The sequence below is a fragment of the Akebia trifoliata genome, chromosome 2 (assembly GCF_017979445.1).
Source record: "Akebia trifoliata isolate Shusen 1 chromosome 2, ASM1797944v1, whole genome shotgun sequence".
NCBI classification, from domain to species: domain Eukaryota; kingdom Viridiplantae; phylum Streptophyta; class Magnoliopsida; order Ranunculales; family Lardizabalaceae; genus Akebia; species Akebia trifoliata.
The window spans coordinates 8,223,005-8,242,200 of NC_141376.1; the positions used below are offsets into that span (position 1 = coordinate 8,223,005).

Consider the following 19,196-nt stretch of genomic DNA (forward strand, 5'->3'; position numbering starts at 1 on the left):
GTATGAAAGGCGGATATCATAATCTCTCCTTATATTTTTGATCATGTCACATGCTATATATTGAGGTTTGTCTTTTAATTTATTTATCACCAACTTTGAGACTACATTCTCACTTACTTGAGGATTTCCCTTTTTACATGCAATTCCTCTACCATGTATATGTGCATTTAACATTGTCTTTATTGTGAACTTTAAATTACTAGAGACCTTTAATGCATGTAACCGTTACGACCACCTGTTAGATTTGCACTTTATAATTATCATATTGAATCATTCTTGATGAATAATGTAACAAAGTTGTGAACAATCGTATATTGCCACAAATCCGGAGTGCTCTCTGTCAGTAAATTCTTGTCCTACTCCAATAATATTATCTTCCCAAAGTTTTGTCAATAAAAGTGCAATCAATTGTGTATTTTCTTCAAATATGGACTTTCTCGAATAAAAATTATACACTCCCTAAGTAAATTATCACTACCTAGTTGATATTCCTTTGCTATATGTTCTATTTGGTTTATGGCATCGTCTTTAAAGTATATAATAATTTCTCATAACTATCACAAGTCATTTACTATCTCATATTTGGCTTAGTTTATCATTTGTCTTAATTTGTTATTTGTTGATTGTAAATGTGACTCTATTTAGTTGATTTTATGATTATCGTAAAACAAATTATTTTAGTTTGATCGGTCGGTGTCAAGCAAATAGTATTTATCTCATCTATTTTATCGGTACAACACTAATTTTAAGATTTGATAAATATACCTAAATGACAAGAATAGTCCACCTCAAATATTTCTCTCTCGTCAATCGAAACTCACTTCTCATTAATAGAAGTGTCCACATTAAGATTACATTATACATTCATCTTCATTTTTTTTTCATTTAACTAAGAATCATTATTTTACAAGCATAATTTGATATATGTAATATTAAAATTTTTTTTTCAATTTTTATAGATAAATGTTGCATTATCAACAAGCTGAATATGTCAACCCATTGGTTATTATAATTAATTTCTATGTGCATCCAAAGCAATATGCTTAAAGATCAATTTATTTATTACTTTTCTATGGGCAACGATAGCGATGGTGGTTAAAATAATCAAGTTGTTCTCATCCCACTTGCTCGATATTGACATAATACCTACAAATGTGCCAATGGTTTTGTTTCATGAGAAAATATGGACATCTGTTCTTAAAGAAAATGGAAAATGTTGAACTAACTACCTTCAACACTTGTTGTAGTGGAAGTATCCAGAGATCCATAGATTTTTTTAAATTCTATCTTCAGGAAAAAAAATCTATGATTCTCTGGACACTACCACATCGCAGTGTAGATCAAGCGAAGTTAGTTTAGAATGACTCAAAAATAATTTCGAATTACTTTCCTCTTCTAAGGCTCCATTATAAAACTCTCTCTCTCTCTCCTCTTGTCAACAGGTCATAATTGCATGCCTCAATTGTTCACACATCCTCTTCATCGCACAAAGGACTAATGTATATAATGCCCATTAGGACAAGATGTTGATTTATTACATCCCTCAAAGTTTCACACAGCCACTTCATCACACAAATGACTAGTATGTATAATGCCAAGTAGGACAAGATATGGATTTCATATATTTGTACAATGTAGATTAGTACAACACGCGTCAAAATCTCACCAACTAGCACCAAAATCTTTCAATCCCTCGATTCGTTTATCACTTGACTTTACCCCATGTTACTTGATGCAACATGAATTGGGACTCCTCTATCAGGATGTTTTATTGGATACAATGATCTAGAAGTCATAAGGAGATGCCTTAACGTGCACCCTTTTGCAGTCTTGTACAATGCTCACAGACAGGCAAAGCATTATTATCTAGTAGTTATAAGAGTGCATTTGGAACAAATAGTTTGAAAGACGATCCTTAAGCAATGGGTGTTGGCATAGTGGCCAAGACCTCACTTCAAAGAGGAAGAGGTCTTGAGTTCAAGTCCACTCATAGGGATTTTATTCCAGTTTACCTAGTATGTGTGGTTTGAGGGGTATTACATGTTGGGGTGCAACTTGGTTCGGTTTGAGGTCAAATTGGAATTGAACAAACATAGGTCGGTTCCACTAAATAAGAACTAGACCCGAACCAAACTCCATTGGAACCAAATCAACCCAAACCGAATAAAAGTCGGTTTGGTTCTACGAATTGCCAATATTCTATAAATTGTAATAATATTTTTTAATGAAAAAACAAACATAAAATTTCATTTAATAAATCACAAATCTATCCATAAAAATTCATTTGTTTATTTATAAAAGATCACTAATCTATGTACTAAATCTTAAAATAGTCTATAATAATTATTAATACTTATATATATATATATATATATTATATATATATATATATATATATATATATATATGGGAAGTGTTCGGAGGCCCTAAAGAGAGCTAAACATTATGCCAAACATTTTTGAAAATAAGGGTTAGAGATTTCAGAATAGGCTGATTTTTTATGAGGATGGTCTCTATGGTGAAGAGATAATCCTCCCAAAGAATCAATTCATTCCGAAACTTCTAATTCTAGTTTACAAGTTGAAGAATTGTGGACCATCCGATTTTTATAAATCACTTTTGATGAGGTTAGAAGTTTCAGAATGAGATGATTTTTGGTGAGGATAATCTCCTCATCATAGAGATCACCCTCACAAAAACTCAGCCCATTCTGAAACCTCTAACCACTATTTTTAAAAATGTTTGGTACAGTGTTTGACTCTCTTTAAGACCTCCGAATATATATATATATATACAAACTTGACCTGAGAACCGAATTAAATTGATCGATTCTTCATTTTCGTAATCAGGAACCGAACATCAATTTGTTTCAAACCAAATCAAACCACTCCAAAACTATCAGTTTAGTTCAATTCTTGATTTGCACCGCACTAAGTTGCACCCCTAATTACCTGTACTCAAGAGATTTGGACAAGATATGATGCTTTAAGAGGTAATTGCATTGTCCCCACTAGTCAAGCCTACGGGTAAAAAATAAAAAAGTTGGCCCTTGTTGAAGCAACAACAATCGAAATGTTCCATGACTTATTATAATTCGAGATCTTAGACATTAATTTTGCTGATCACACTGATTGATCACATTCATTCCTTCCATTGTCTCAGTCGACAAAAACAAAGGCAGTGCAAGTGTACTATGGCCAAGATGCCTGACAGCAATTAAATTTGATTGAGGGGTAGTTTCGTCCTTTTAACATCATGTGTGGCATATAATGGATTCTTGGATGAAAAAAAAAAATCAAACTTCGACCAAGCCCATTATGCTAGCCTCACTCGCGCGTGCAACATGCGCTAATAGCTTCAGTGCTATAGGTCAGACAAGGCGCCTAAAAGTAAGGAGAGACATTCTTCATCTCAGTCTCTCTCATTCGCTCTCTCTCTTTGGCTTTGTTCGTGAATCAGTGCGAGAGAAATCGAACTCCACCACTTTAACCTCTGTTTCACCCTCTTTCTGCAACGAAGGAGAAATGGCTTCTGAAGATGCACAGGATCACAATCGAATCGCTAAAATTTCTTCTACCATTCGAGTAATCCCCGATTTCCCTAAACCAGGTGATCTTCCATTTCAATTAAACACTTTTTTGGTTTCTTATTGAAATAATTATTCACTTCGAGACTTAAAACAACTTTCCCATCTTTGTATCTCTATTGGAAGCTAAAAACCCAGGTTACTACCTGGGTATCTGGGTTTCGTCATTTGAAGCTGAAAAGGAGATTTCCATCTAGGTTTTCCAATTTTAAGCTAAAAAGCACAGATTTTTAACTTGGGTGTTTTAATTTGCAGTTGAAAATCCATATTTTCCAATGGGGTATTTCATGGATGTTGGAATCCGAAACTTAAAACCCTGTGTTTCTGATCTGGGTCTTTCGATTTTTTTTTTTTTTTTTTTGTATTAATTTAGTGTCACAATATATATATTTTTTCTTTCAGGAATCATGTTTCAGGACATAACTACATTGCTTCTTGACCCAGCGGCCTTTAAGGACACCATCGATTTGTTTGTCGAGAGATACAAAGACAAAAACATTTCTGTTGTTGCTGGTAATCGCTTATGTTGCCTTCAAAAGCTTAAATGATTAAGCTTTTCTCCTCTGTTGTATACCGTGATTTGGAATCCATGCTAGTTTTATATACAGTCAAAAGACGAACAAAAGCCCTTAGAACGAAAAAATTGCCCTTAAGGAATGGAAAGCTGACTGCAATTTGTTTAGTATTCTCGGTTTATTTTGATATTATCATCGAGTCTTATCCAACAAAATTGAGTTCGGCTGGATGTTTGTCAAAAGCCATGTCTTCTGTCATTCAAATGTGTTCATATCATCTCTCACTACGTCAATCCCTACCCTTCTTTTTATCTTCTTCTCGTTATCTTATAACCTTTGACTCGCAAGTTCCTTCTAAATAATCCTGTTATCTGTCTCCGTTGCACATGGTCAAATCATCTCAATCGGAACGAGATCATAAGCATCTATACTGTAAAATCGATTTTCGACGGAATGAAAAAGACATCTGGTAGAATTGTAGCCGTAGAATATGACCCTAATCGAAATGCATACATTTGTCTCATACACTATGGGGATGATTTTCCCTTAGTTTATCACCTATTGGGTCTACATCATTTTCACAAAGGTGTTCATTTCAAATTTTATCATTCTTTATCTTTCCACTCATCCATCTCAGCATCATCATCTTTATTGTACTCAATATGTGAACATGTTCCTTGATTGCCCAACATTCAAATGAATAAAACATAGCCGGTCTTACTACCATCTTTTACTTGATTTTATTGGTGTATGTCAATTACATAAATCTTGAAGCACGCAATTGCTTTAACCATTGAGATCTAATTCTATGGGCAACTTCCTCCTCTATCTCTTTATCCTTATGGATTATTGAGTTCAATGATGATTAGTTCTACATTTTTTTTTCGTGAAAGAAATAAAATTATTAATTTTTGAATTAGCATCTTGATTGTACATGTGGCACGTATAATCTGGACATTCCACTTATTTTCCACAAACTTTCATCTTGTTACTAGAAGGGTGGACATTAAATATCTTCTCTCGTAGAAAACATCACCTTTGGGCTATCCTTTCTTCGGCTATTGCTTGAAGTCTTAAGAGAGAGAGAAATATCAGGGTGTTCCAGGGCAAGGCTAGTACATCTCATGCGGTGTTTTTGGAAATTTCGGGGCTGCTCTACCTTTGGTCAAAGTTGAACACAGATTTTGCGGGGCTCTCTTTCAATGATTTTGTGTTTAGATAGGATTCTTTATGCATTTCTTAGTGCTGTTTTTATTTATTTTTTATTTATTTATTTATTTATTTTTTTTTTTTTTTTAATATTTAGTTATTTACTTCGGCTTTGTAGATTCTTCTTTGCTTTCACTTGGGGGCTACCTCAGCATCCTTTTTTGTATTTTCTTTCTTCTTCTCTTTGCAATAAAATTTTACACTTATCAAAAAAAAAATCTGGACATTGTATGCCTTGGTCACATCTCTGAGAAGTTTGACCAAGGCTGCTCAACGATGTTTATTCCCAACTGTGACAAAACTTTAAACCTATTGTTGGGTGAAGATTAATTAGAAGATGTATTAAACATATTGGTCTGTGGCTTTATACTGAATTAATTTCATTCATTTGATGCCATATTGTTATAGAGTAAATGTGGCTCAAGCTCATTGGACATCTTTAGTTGATGTCTCATTATGCCCCATGCATATATAAATTTTTGTCTCAAGTGCCTTGGTTATGGAAAAATAAAATAAGACTGGGTCCAAATCAAACCGAGGCTATCCCAAAATAAACCAAGCCTTTTCTCCATTGTCTCATCAAGATGGAGGCATCTTGGCCTGGACATTTCAAGATGGTACAAAATTTTCAACCTTGATGTCATATGGATTTTACACTTCTTTTAACTATTCTTGTTGGACAAAGCTTACTAGAATATTTTTATTAAGAAGAACAGGTCTAAATTACAAGGTTAATCAGACCTCAGAAAATGTCATCAAACTATTGTGTTTGTCACCAATGAATTCTCAAAAAGACCTTCATGTGGAAATGAATTTTCCCCAGCTTTTGGTAATTTCAACTTAAGCAATATCTGAGTTGATTTATCCAGTTTGTAGCCATGTCAAAGCCACCTCATTAAATTTATCTGTAAACCATTTCCTAGATGTTTAGAGCATTTCTGACTTATTTGCTTGTATCCCTGCAAAACTGACTATATTTTTTACATTCTGTATTTGATATTGATGATTTATGGCAGGAATTGAAGCAAGAGGTTTTATTTTCGGCCCTCCTATTGCCTTGGCTATAGGGGCCAAATTTGTCCCTATGAGAAAACCCAATAAGTTGCCTGGTATGCATCTTGTGCCTTTTTTTTGTTTCTCAGGATGAATTGCATAATTGGCTAACAAGTTGCTCAAAATTGGTTGAGCCGTGTAAAACTCTTAATTAATATAGAGTTAATGTAATGAATAAATGCTCCATGTCGATGGGAGGCTGTTGATTTTTTGTGATATCTTGCACATTGAAATATATTTGAACCCAATGATGGGCCTGGATTTTTCCTATGGTAGGTCAAGCAGAGGACTGGGATTATCTGAAGTTCCATCTCCAAGAAAATATCTGTAATAGTTCTATTCAGTATCCATGTTACACTAAATTGAGATAGCTATGCCCACAGGCAGATGCTGCAATAACCTTCATTAGCCCCCCCCCCCCCCCCCCCCCCCCCCCCACCCACCAAATTATGGGGAAAAATATCCAATCAATTCTACCAAACAAGTGACACCTGGGATACATCTTACTTTTCACATGGTTTATAAACTAATGTCAGAGAAAAGTTTTAGAATGCCTGAATATTTAGGTGCACGTACTTTTCTTGGCTGCGTCAACTTCAATGTTGAGGTGCTGTTATAGTTTATTGTTCTAATCTGTAGTTTTACCCTTTTTTCTGAATTCCAACTCTCAATATAAATGGGAATGCTGCTTAAAGTTAGACCATAGAGAGCTGATTTTCAACCTTTAGGATGCATGCAACTTTTGTAATTTTTTTTGCTTTAAAGAACCCACCCATTTTTGTTTCCAATATGGTATTTAATAAACTTTACCTTGAGTGCCTTTAGGAGATTATCACACTATATTTTACCCATGCATTTGATGATAATTATCATTCTTGTTGCATAGATTTGTTTCTGAATCTTGATGTTTCATCAGGGAAAGTTATTTCGGAGGAATATTCTCTTGAGTATGGAACAGACACAATGGAGATGCATGTAGGAGCTGTTGAGTCAGGAGAACGTGCCCTTGTTATCGATGATCTCATTGCAACGGGGGGAACCTTGTGTGCTGCAATCAGGCTACTGGGTGATCTGTTAATTCCTGATGCTATTAAGTTATATAACAGATTAATAATAAACAGGTGTTCATATTTACACAAAAACACATGATCCCAACCATTTAAACACAAAATGTTATGGTTGAGACTTATCCCAGGATAAGTATGTTTGAGATATGTGTTATCAAGATACGCATAAAGCTCAACTGTTGGATATTGTATCTAAATGGTTGGGATCACGTGTTTTCTTGTGAGTCAACAGATCCCAACTCATATATATATATGGGAAAGGATTGTCAACCAACAAGAAAACCTAAGCCTTTTGTCCTATATGGGTTAGAAGATTCGGAATGGGGTGAGGAGATCATCCTCACCAAAAATCAGCCCATACTGAAACTTCTAACCCCATCCAAAGTGGTTTAACAAAAAGCTTATATAGTGATTTATAAAGAATGCGGACTTCCAATTCCAGCCATATCAAAGATTTGAGGAAGGACTCCATAACAATTGGTGCAGAATAGTAGAGTGGAAGAGGGTGAGAGTTATTATGATTTCACAGGTTGAAGATGACTGTTTTGAAATGAGAAGTCGAAAGGGTTTTCGATTTCAGATTGAAGTGAGGTATTGAGGTCATTTTGCATTAATCTATTAGAGAAGACTGAGGTCACGGAAGCATGTAGTTGGTTTGGTCAAAATTTTATGTTTTTAAACTGATGACATTGACCCCCTCAACTTAGGTCTTCTCTCGTAGCTAATGAGAAATGAACTAAATTCCCTTCTCTTTTGCATCTAACAAAACCCCCTGGATTTTCTGCTCATTTTCAAGCTCTTCAACCTTACAAGTGAACTACAGCGCCCGCCCCCCCCCCGAGAAAATTCCAGCTCCACCCCTGTTTATAACATTCAACTCGCTTTTTTTTTTTAATTGGCACTGTTATTGGTTTTCATTGTGTATGACCAGACCATCTCAAATCAACTTTCCTTTATTTAGTATCTAATGATACTACTACTTCATTTTCATTATTTCTAATTTTTGTCCTTCTTTGTCTTCCCTAATTGGGACCGTTATTAGTCTTTGTTATGTATGAGCAAGCATAACCATTTTACTGCCAGTCTCATGAAAAAAAATTCCTTTTTAATTTAATTGAGATGCTTCACCAATAAAAAAAAATGATTAGGTTGGGACAGTCCATGGTAAGCTAGAAGTGCACCACCACTTTAGCAATTTATGTCTAATCAGATGGGCACTGACCTCCTTAATCTCTCCATCCTTATGGATACTTGAACCAAGATAACACAAATGGTTATTGTGAATTTGTTTGTCTCCTCACATTTTTTTTTCTCATGCTAATCATAACTCCCCCATACATGTCCTTAATTATGTTAATGTTTCTATTTATTTAGTAAGAAATTCTTTCCAATACTCATCAAATTCACCGTATAATTATTTTATCCTGTGTTTTCTTTAAGTTCATAAAAACCATGTAGAGATCTTTCCACTTTTTTGGAAACTTTTTATCATTTGTCTAAGTAGAAAGATTACTTCAATGGTTATATAACCTAATCAGTTCTCTAATATCTTTGTTTTTGTTTAATTTTTCTTCTATCACTGATTTTCATAATTTAATAATGTGACTCATAAATTTGATGCCCACTAGTTTGTGCAATTCTCAATGTCACCTTTGTTCGCAGTCTTTGTTACAGTACTTTTTTTCCTTTCATCCAGAATCTTTCTAGTCTTCAAAATGTTATCGTTAGCCAACATACCTGTCTTCATCTTTGCTAGAGCTGCTTTCACTTCTGATATCCTTAATCTACTAAAGTTTGTGTGCTCTTTGCGATCCCTTGCATCTCCTCCTAGCCATAAGCATCCTGTGTAATCCTCATTTAAGTCAGTGTTCTATAAATTTAACAAGAAAATATGGCTGTTGTTAAACTATTCAAACTCTTGGAAATAGATTCAATTGATTATAGGATGGAAAACCATCTGTGTCAGCCATCATGATGTTAGGAAAACTACTTCTTTGGTCTTGTTCATTTTTGTTATATAATAGGTAGTTGGTCTATATTGTGTCTACACTTTGTCTTAAAGTATTCTCTTCATTAAATTTTTTCTTTTTTTGGTCAGTTCTGCCTATCAGTATTCATTTTGTAGTAGTTTTTCCTTGCAGAGCGCGTTGGAGTGGAGGTGGTTGAGTGTGCCTGTGTTATTGAATTGCCAGAGCTGAAGGTATGCTTCTAGTTTTAAAAAACATATCCTATTATCTGAACTATAAGAATTCAGCTCAAAAGCATGAGTTATTGACTTCTTTACAGGACCTTGGTTTTTGTGTGGGATCCCAAATGAAGCATAACATGACACACTTGAACCATGTTTAGAATAATTATTGGGTCCTGTTATAAAAAAAAGATGTCTCATTCTTGTCTTTCTTAATGAAAATGCAATGTTTAGTAATGCTAAATTATAGAGAAGTATAGTGGTAGAAGATTATTTTATTCTGTAGAGGAGTACCTAATATGATACAATACTTTGACTCATTTTAGACATGGATGTCAGGAAACTCCCTAGTTAAAATTTTAGCATCTATCAGAAAGGGAAAAAAAATTACACATTTTTAAAGCTTAGCACCCAAAAGTTTCACTCTTTTGAAACTCATCCTCAACCTGGAATTTGTGTCACTCATATCTTTCTTGTAGAAGACTACTCTCAAGTTTTGACATATGAACATTGACGAAGTGTTTTGTTTCTTAGAAAATGGAGTTCTTTCAATCATTTCTTCCAACAAAGTAGAGCATGAAGTGCCAACTTGGCTAAGTGTTAAGACGTGTGGAGTGTTGTTCCCATGTCCTAGGGTCAAACCACCATGAATCCAACTTCATTTGTTAACCACCAACCCTATACCTATAAAAAAATAAACAAAGTAGAGCTTGAAACTTTTATATGTTTCTTCCTTTCATGGAACTCAGTGGATGGAAGCTATTAACTGGCATTCTTAATGTCTCATATCACATTGGTTCAGCCTTGCATCCCAATACTTCCATCACTCCTAGAACCACAGGCCACACTTTGGTTTGCCTCAGTAGGGAACATATGTCTTGGTCCTTGCCTCTCTTTTCTGTTCATTGGGTAAAAAGGGGATGACCAAGGTCATATATTTCATTGCGTTCTAGTGATTGCCCCAATCCACGCACGCATATATTTATAAGAATGGCATCAAACCCTCGTTCTTTCTTTCTTTTGGTGGCAACTTGTCTTACTCCATTGGAACTTTGTTGCGTAAGTAATTCTTGAGGTGACCACAGATTTTTAAGTCAAAAAGATCTTTTTGTAGTTGATTCTTGGTTTTGTTTTCTTACTTCATATATTTTACCTCTATGAACAAAAGGAGAATTTTTTTACAATTCAGGACTCCTTATTAACATAAGATCCTCACAAAATGCAGGTTATAGATTCTAGTACAAATTTCTTTTCAGGCATGATTAGTTAATACCTATATGCTTGTAAAGGATTAGGAAGAAAAGATGTAGATGATGCAGGAAACCTAACTTGTGCAAGGTTGTGAAACCTGGATGTGTTCACATCTATTTAAAATCAGAATTGTATTTCCAACTGTTTGTTCATCTCGTTTGAATCCTTACGTCAATAGTCCAAGATACTCTCCGAAAACTAATAATCGACATCCTTCCATTTCAACAAACCGAAATTCCACCCTTGGAGATGGGATATTGTACCTGCTAGGGCTTGCTAGACCACTCAATTGCCTTTTTTATTCATTTTAATTATTTGATGTTGTACATTTCTATTATTCGTTTTGATTCATTCGAGTTTATTTTCACATTGTTTATCTCAGGGTCGGGACCGGTTGGGAGACAAACCATTGTTCGTCCTTGTAAGTGCGGTTTGATGAAGTTGATATTGCAGAATTTTGTGTTGTTTGCTGGTATGTTATGCAATTGTTGGATCTTTTTTTAGCTGGGAAGCTCAAGAGTCTTCACTTGGGAGGCACTTCTATCGAATTAGTTTGGTAGTAAAATGAGGAATTTTCTTGAATTTGATGGGGTTATTAGATCTGAGAATGGTTGATAATATTTGAAAAATAATGTGGGTGGCAGATATCTGACACAGTATTATAATTGTGTACCCAAGCAATGATCATTGTGGTTTAAATGTATTCGAATATATGATCAAAGCCTCATCCCATAAATTTGTTGCTTGCAAGGTAAGTCTATATCTTGCTATATGTTACTAGGTGGCATGTGCAAAAGGGCTTATTTGTAATTTATTTTATTAATTAAAAGTTTTTTTTGAATAATACATAATTAAAAGATATTTTTGAAAATTAATCAACGTGATTTTAGGGTTGTAAGAGACTAAGATTGCAATTTTCTTGGATTTTGACCAAATTTTTTTAGATTATATCAAGTTTAAAATTTAAATGTAAAAGTGGGGGAATTTGTGGGATCCAAAATTTTGTGTTAAATCACTTCTACTCATAGTCACCAAAGTCAATAATTCTTTTTTAAAAAATCATGTTTAAATCGTAATGTTAAAGATTGGCGACAAAATCATGATTTTTTGAAAAAGTTACAATTTAAATACAAAAAAATGTGAATTTTTTTATTTTTTTGAGTAAGTTATTTTAAAAGGATTTTTTCAAAGATCATTTATTTTTATAGTTTAAAATAGGATGTGATGATATAAATGATAACAACACTTTGTAGAAAAAAAAATATTGTTTTAACATTATTTTAATTTTTTCGATTTTTTTTCTTGTCGATTTATTCCCGAATCCCAACTTGGTGATTATGTTTCTATTCTGCCTTATCTCAAATGTAAATATTAACTAGGCATAATTGGTAGATATTTTATTATGGATTGGAAGGGTATTTTGTTTATTCAAGGGGTTTGCACTCTAATCGTACTAGTCAAAACAACTCTTCACAAATTTATTTATAATAAGATAATTCAATTGTCATAATTTTTTACCGTCAACATATAGGGAGAGAATCTCACTCTCTTTCTGAAAAATATAAAAATGCCTTGTTAGACAAAGAGTGTGTTGGAGTTCCTTCTTGAGGCTCTTGCTTTGCAAAACAGTGTTGAGAGGTGATGCCTAGCCCGAGCTCAAGTGCATTAGAATTGCTCTAATAACAAAGATATATGGTGGTGCCAACTTGTCAAGTTGGTAAGGATTGTGTGTCAAAACCATATAATTAAGGTTCAAAATCCACCTTCACCCACTACTAATTACCAGCCAGTGACCCACTTGCTTGCTCAATACTTTTGATTCGCTAAATATGACTTCTAGAAAAATACACGATCGTGACAATGTGAGAATGGAATCCAATGGTTTTTCAGAGATAAAATTATCTCCATAAATTACTCTAAATGAAACAGATCTTTGAGTGATTTCCACTTGGTGAATGCAAAACTTGAATCATGAAGGGAATACTTTTGATAACTATAGGTTATACAATAGGATTAAGATTTCTTACATGATTTTTAATGCAGTTGTGTTAAACAAATCAAGAATCCACCGCCTTGAGAAAGTGATTTTCAGGCTAAACCTCCAGCGTCCAACCATTTCCATATACTTTTGAAAATAGAGTGACAGCTGGGAACTCAATGTTGGAAGAGTGCCCTCTCGTTTCTTGATATGTACTAAGATGGTTTAAAGGGGATAGAGCACGAATTATGCATCTTTTTCGGGTTGGTTTTTCTTTTCTATTAGTGAGAAGGCGAGTGATTGAGCTCATTTAAAGCGAAACTTGTAACTCTATCTAATGAGAGGTCATAAGAATTGATCCATCCAAGAGGAGTGCGTTGCCCATCAATAGAGAGCACGATGCATTTCCTTGCGATGAAAGTGGTACCCATTGCTGAAGGGCCCACCAATGAGATATCCAACTCAAACTCCAGCCATGATTGCGAAAAATCTGCAAAAGAAATTCTTCATAAAAGAAAGCCATTCTTGTATAATCTATAGGACAAAAGTTAACTCCATATTTGTGTCTAGAGAAGGGGAATAAAGAAAATGGTCTGTTACAACTGCAACGATATTCTGCTAACTCAGAACCTAGAGTTGGTACACCAAAAGGAGAAGTTTAAACTGCGCCAATTCCACACAGAATTGGGTCACAACTCAAGTACAGGGAGAGAGAGAGAGAGAAGAATGTTCAAAAAGATGACTTGAACACACGTAGCAATTTCTCTACATTTTATGGAGTAGGGTACACCTTCGGCTTTGGCTTAACCTCAACTTCATTTACGTTGCGCACAAATATGGCATCTGGTTCATGTCTGCAAAATAGATAAACAATGAATGAATGAGCGCTCATGCACCGAGTGAAGAGATTGTAAGAAGAGTTTAATTAAGATCAGATCATACGGTTTATCTCCCTCTTCATATGTGTAGCTAGATGCCACAGCCAACAGTCGGCCATCTCTGCTAAAGGATAATGCTGCAATGCTTGTTGGGTATTTTGAGTACTGTAAAGGAATACCAGATAGTAAAGTAAATCTCTATGCTTACTGAGAATACTGAGAAATAAGCTTGTAAACAACAATTACTTCTACAAATCTTACCTGATATAGTCTCTTCTTATTGTTCCCATCCCACACATTTGCATACCCATCGCAACCTCCAGTTGCAAATGTACCATAGCTGCAGCAATGAATTTTGCAAGCATACAAGAGGAAATATATGAGTGTAGAGCAAGGAAATACATGTAACCAAAGAGGAAATATACCAGAGGCTAGCACCCACACCATATATTACAGATTCTTACTTCTCTATGCAACCAAGGCAATGTGTTCATTGATCCGAACCATCAAATAGATGAGCTCTTGTTGGTCATAGCCAAAAAAAATAGCACTCGATCCAAAAAAGCAATCAATTTGATGGTTTGGACCATCAGCCAAATATTAAAAAGAAGGAAGCAAAATAGAACTTACATGGGGTGGAATGCAATGGTGTTGACAGGATATACAATGTCCCTTCCAGCCTCCGATTTTCGATGGCACTTGAAAGCATATCTGCAAAAAACTTAATGCCATAAAAAGGGGAAATTTGGAAAATAGAAATGAAGGTACTCAGGTGCAGAGATCCTGCATAATGCATGGTCTATGCCAAAAATTTCAGCAAGAATGAATACGCACTTCTTGGCTTGACCAGCCTCAGAGAGATCAAAGAACTCCATCGCGACTCGGCCTTCAACAGAACTAAGAGCAAAACCTGCAACATTAGTCTAAGTCAGAAAAGTTTTGACCATGACTGAATCAGAGTAAGAAATGCTTGAAATGAACAGAACGACCCTCCCGGGCTTGATAGAATTTATGAACAGAACTCTTAATTTTAAAAGTGTCCCCTTTCTAGTTATCAAGGGAAAATTATTACAATCACATATTGTTATCTTAGATTTGACCTCCACTAAACCACTATCTTGCCTTAGATAAAACCAAGGGAGAATTATTCTTTTGATACATTTTTTGCAAAAAATTAACATTTTTCCCCAAAGTAAAGGCATATAAAGGAAGATCTGTAAAGAATAAAGCATAAGAAAGGAGAAACTGCTATTTTGTATTAGATATTTAACTCAATAAATTGAATTGATTCCAAAATATAGAAGAGTGGGAATCTGAAAAATGAACTGTACTAGGGTGTACTGTATAACAACTAATCTGATTATGCAACCAAAAACCCCTTAGTGAAAAGAAGACTTTTATAACCGACAGCACAAAGTGGAGCTTTCCTGCAGATAATGTATGAAAATCAAAACTTTGAAGGTGCCACCTTGGTGAGGAGGTAAAGTCTCTGTGCTGTGGTAATACCATAGACCTGGGATCACAACCCTACCTTCACACTTTAAATGTACGAAAATCAAAACTTCCAGATTTATTCAGATTAGATAATAGATACCTGTTCCATTGGGATAACAACGTACGCATCTAGTTTGATATTTCAGTGAAGACTCCCTTCGTTGCTCTGGTTTAGACATATTCCGCAGATCATAGACATTTACATGCCTTCCTGCAGTTGCTACCACTAATCGATTGCCAACAAGTGAAAGCGAATACACACGCTCAGGTTGTAGGTATGTTCCAATGAGAGTACGTTCCTTCCCGTTTGCACCTCTAGGATCCCAACACTTCAGTGTTTTGTCCCAACTCCCAGAGATCACTTGCCCTAAGATCAAGCATAACAAACAAATAAAGATACATTACTAACTTCATGAGAAACATAAACGATGCTTATATTTGATATTCCATAAAGAGATTATTCCCCTCACCCAATGAGATGGAGACCAGAACTATCTCCATGCTGCTCACAGAGTGAAAAAATAATAAGCCTGATGATAATAAGTTATTTTGCAAGCGATGACTACAACACGTGATGATTATAAGTCACATTTTAGTTTGAACCTCTACTCACTAATGAAATTTTCAGTGGTTTTGATATCGTATCACAATTAAGGTTATAAACTATGTATCATTTTCTGAGGGTCACATTAATTAATAATGTAGAGTTTTTCTGTTGTTGTTGTTTGCTTGCTTGTTTTATTTATTTATTATTATTATTATTTTGACTGGTGAAACTAAGAGATTTCCATCATTCTCCTTTTTTCTCACAACAATTTAGTTAAGTAGAATTCAATTTTCTGGTAAGCAAATAGAGTGACAGATTTTAAAATTTGAAAAGAGTTGTAAGATACTAGAACATAGTAAACAGGCAATGTGAATTAAATATTTAATTAGCAAATTTGGGTTCTTTTCATCATTTAAGTCAAAAGTAACAGGATGTGTTTTTACCAACTCTTTAACAAACTATATCTGCAAGGTAGTAGATTTTCAAACTACCATTTATCCATGGACTCAAAATGCCACTTGATTGAGTACTGAATTGAGTGTCCAATCCACTAAGATTCAGCCCTCACCGAGTCTAAAATAAGTTCAAATCATAGTTTAAATAATGTTCCTGAACAGTAGATGCCCAAGACCCTTCCCGTTTTAAGGAAAATACCAATGTTCCATTATTGAGCCATTTATTGTTAATAATGCTGGTTATGACGTTGCATGAAAACGTTATTCAAATGTTTTGGTTTTGGGGAAAAACGGTTTTCAAACTTAGATAACTGGCCTTATTAGCATTATTTTAAAAATTATTGGCATTATTTAATTTGCAATTGTGTTTTGAAACATGTTTTTTTTTTTTTCCAAAATATATTAGTAGTGTCTGTGGTGGGCCTCACCATAATGTAATGCCGTTTCATTATTCCTTAAACATTAACTATTAATAGCAATAATATCCTAATAAGTTCACAAGCAAATTAGGCAAATTGTTATTGTTCCTTCAGAATTTGCAAACAAATGGGAGTCAAATAATAACAAGGGTGACTTCATTCAACTGACATGCTCAGAATAATAATAATAAGGAACATAATAAAGTACAAAATGTACAAGATGAGAGGTAAATATTCAACTCAAGTCTTTGGTTTGTCTGAAAATTACCGGATGCATAAGAGTATTCAACACAACGCACAGGTGCATCATGTTTTCCTAAAATATCCTCCTTGCCAGAGCTAAAAACATACCTGAAATAGAAAGAATGTCATAAGATGTTAAGCTTGATGAATTGATCTTCTAAAATGTAAACAGAAGTATAAACTTGGAATAGCAAAAATGCCATAAGATGTTATGCTTAATGCATTGATCTTCTGAACATGTCAACAGCACTATATGGTTGAACATCATGACAAACAGCAATGATCAGCTTTATATGAATGGATAGATGTATGTGCGGGAAAAAAATGTGATTTATCCCCCATTTATTCATATTTCACCTAGATAAGAATTACTTGATAAGATCCCAAGACCATAATGACAAAATCGGGATTCGGGAAAATGTGGTAAGGGAAAAAACTCATAAAAAATGGGCAAAAGTTGGAAAAGTTCGAGGGAAATCGGGGGAAAAAAAATACTATTACTTATAGATAATATAAATGTATATATTTCATATATTAAATATAATACTAAACAAAATTACAAAATTTCATATTAAATATAATATAAAAATATATTTTTCAAAGCTTTGTGAATAAGTAAGGATTAACTTTCCAGTTGAAAGAATCATAAACTAATCACGACTTTTTTCAAAAAAATCAAAGAATCTTGTCACCATGTCCAAGACAGAGGACGGGGTGGACACAACACAAACAAGTTCTGTAAATCGGGATACTTATGGAAAGATCATTCACGGTTTACATCAGGTGACCAAGTGACAAATTGGTTACACAAATTTGAGGTGGAGAAGAAAACCCATTACCAATAACCTAAAAATTCTAGTTGTGGGTGAGGAACATGTGTTGTGGGAGATCAATATCCCATCAAGATTCCCACCAAGATCTCTACTTTTTCGTTTACTACTTCAAAACCGCCTAATTACTGATATAATGTGAATATGGGAAATGCCATTTTTTTTTCCATCGAAACGAACTATCTGACCACTAAAAGTAGAAAAATGAAATAGGCATTTTAACAAACAGGTGGTGCACTTAATTATCTTTACCTCCTCACAGTATGATCAGCACTGGCGCTGAATCCCGAAGAATCGTCGTGAAAGCAACAATCCAATACTGCACCTCCGTGCACGAACTCACCTTTCAAAACATTTTCACTCGCATCGTACAACCTAACAGTCTGATCGATCGATTGATCACAAAATATAATCAAATAAAACAAACGATCAAATATGAAAAAAGTAATAGAAATTGGGGGAAAAAAAGAAGAAGACGAATTAGGGTACCTTGTCCCACGATGAAACTAGGAGGTGATCGCTGTGATTTGAGAATCTGAGGTTTGAAATACCATCCGAGGGAGGATTCGAGAGCTCCCTCCCTGATATGGGAGGATTGGTCGCAGCCATGGTTTCTCGTTGAGTGGAGATTGGAATTAGGTTTTTTTTTTCCTGCACTGAGACAAAAGTGGGAGGGGGAGGGGGAGATGTGAGCAAATTTGAAAATATAAGCTGACGGTAACGGTAGTAGAATTTAAAGGAGAGAGGGAAATGTTTTTGAAAAAGAGAGAGTCGAACGGTACTTTTTAACGTTATAACGTTTTCGTCCTCCCATGTGTTCCGGAGTATAGATAGGTAGGACCTCTACGTAATAATAAACAATATTCAAATTTTGAATTTTGATAATTGCCATCTTCTTTAGTGTATTATAATAAGAGAAGGCCAAATTAATGTATAATTTGATTTTTCAATCTAAAGTTCAATCATTTTCTAGGTTTTTGAGCCTCGAAAGGCTGAAGTATATAGAACCTTAAAAGGGGAGATGAAGAATCAAGATCTTAAGCACAGTAACAAAATTCTCTGAATTTTTTCTAGACTCGTGATTTTTTTACCCCCCGTGTGACACACACCCTCTAACATGACATAAGTTAGAATCATAGATTTTTTCCCTCGGGATACACAAACATCCCTATAAATAAGCGTGATTGTGTATCTCGAGGAAAGAATCTATGGTTCTAACACATGCCATGTCAGGGGTGTGTGTCAAAGGAATCGTTTTTTAACTCGTTGAAGATCGAGATATCGCCCGAGTCAACTCAGTATTGGAGATCAACGAGACCAACTCACAAAATCATTTTTTGATCGAGATTTAGGATTTATGTTCATTTTTTTAATTTACCTCACGAGACGTCTCAAACGTATTGAAAAACTTGTCCAGGATGACTCGATATCGGGCCTGGATGAGACGAGATACGAAACTAAGTTTTAAAACCATGGTCAGAGA

The 19,196-nt window shown here is 34.6% G+C and overlaps 2 protein-coding genes across 3 annotated transcripts; one reads left to right on the plus strand and one right to left on the minus strand.

Annotated features, from left to right (window-relative positions):
- The first annotated feature begins 3,288 nt into the window (after positions 1 to 3,288).
- On the plus strand, positions 3,289 to 11,580 carry LOC147409305 (adenine phosphoribosyltransferase 1-like). 2 transcript variants are annotated; one of them, XM_086427420.1, is made up of 7 exons: positions 3,289 to 3,609; positions 3,989 to 4,099; positions 6,327 to 6,419; positions 7,280 to 7,429; positions 9,572 to 9,630; positions 11,252 to 11,290; positions 11,374 to 11,580. In XM_086427420.1, the coding sequence occupies exons 1-7, from the start codon at positions 3,318 to 3,320 to the stop codon at positions 11,419 to 11,421; spliced, it is 792 nt and encodes a 263-aa protein (XP_086283546.1). In that variant the 5' UTR covers positions 3,289 to 3,317; the 3' UTR covers positions 11,422 to 11,580. The 2 variants fall into 2 exon arrangements, with proteins under 2 accessions (XP_086283546.1, XP_086283549.1); XM_086427423.1 differs by having other exon boundaries at positions 3,290 to 3,609; positions 11,252 to 11,580.
- Positions 11,581 to 13,349: 1,769 nt separating this feature from the next.
- Positions 13,350 to 18,509, minus strand: LOC147409306 (mitotic checkpoint protein BUB3.1). Its single transcript, XM_086427431.1, has 9 exons — positions 18,203 to 18,509; positions 17,966 to 18,096; positions 16,909 to 16,991; positions 15,320 to 15,586; positions 14,560 to 14,635; positions 14,356 to 14,436; positions 13,987 to 14,065; positions 13,790 to 13,890; positions 13,350 to 13,701 (listed from the first exon to the last, which is right to left on the minus strand). The coding sequence occupies exons 1-9, from the start codon at positions 18,320 to 18,322 to the stop codon at positions 13,620 to 13,622; spliced, it is 1,020 nt and encodes a 339-aa protein (XP_086283557.1). The 5' UTR covers positions 18,323 to 18,509; the 3' UTR covers positions 13,350 to 13,619.
- Positions 18,510 to 19,196: the final 687 nt, after the last annotated feature.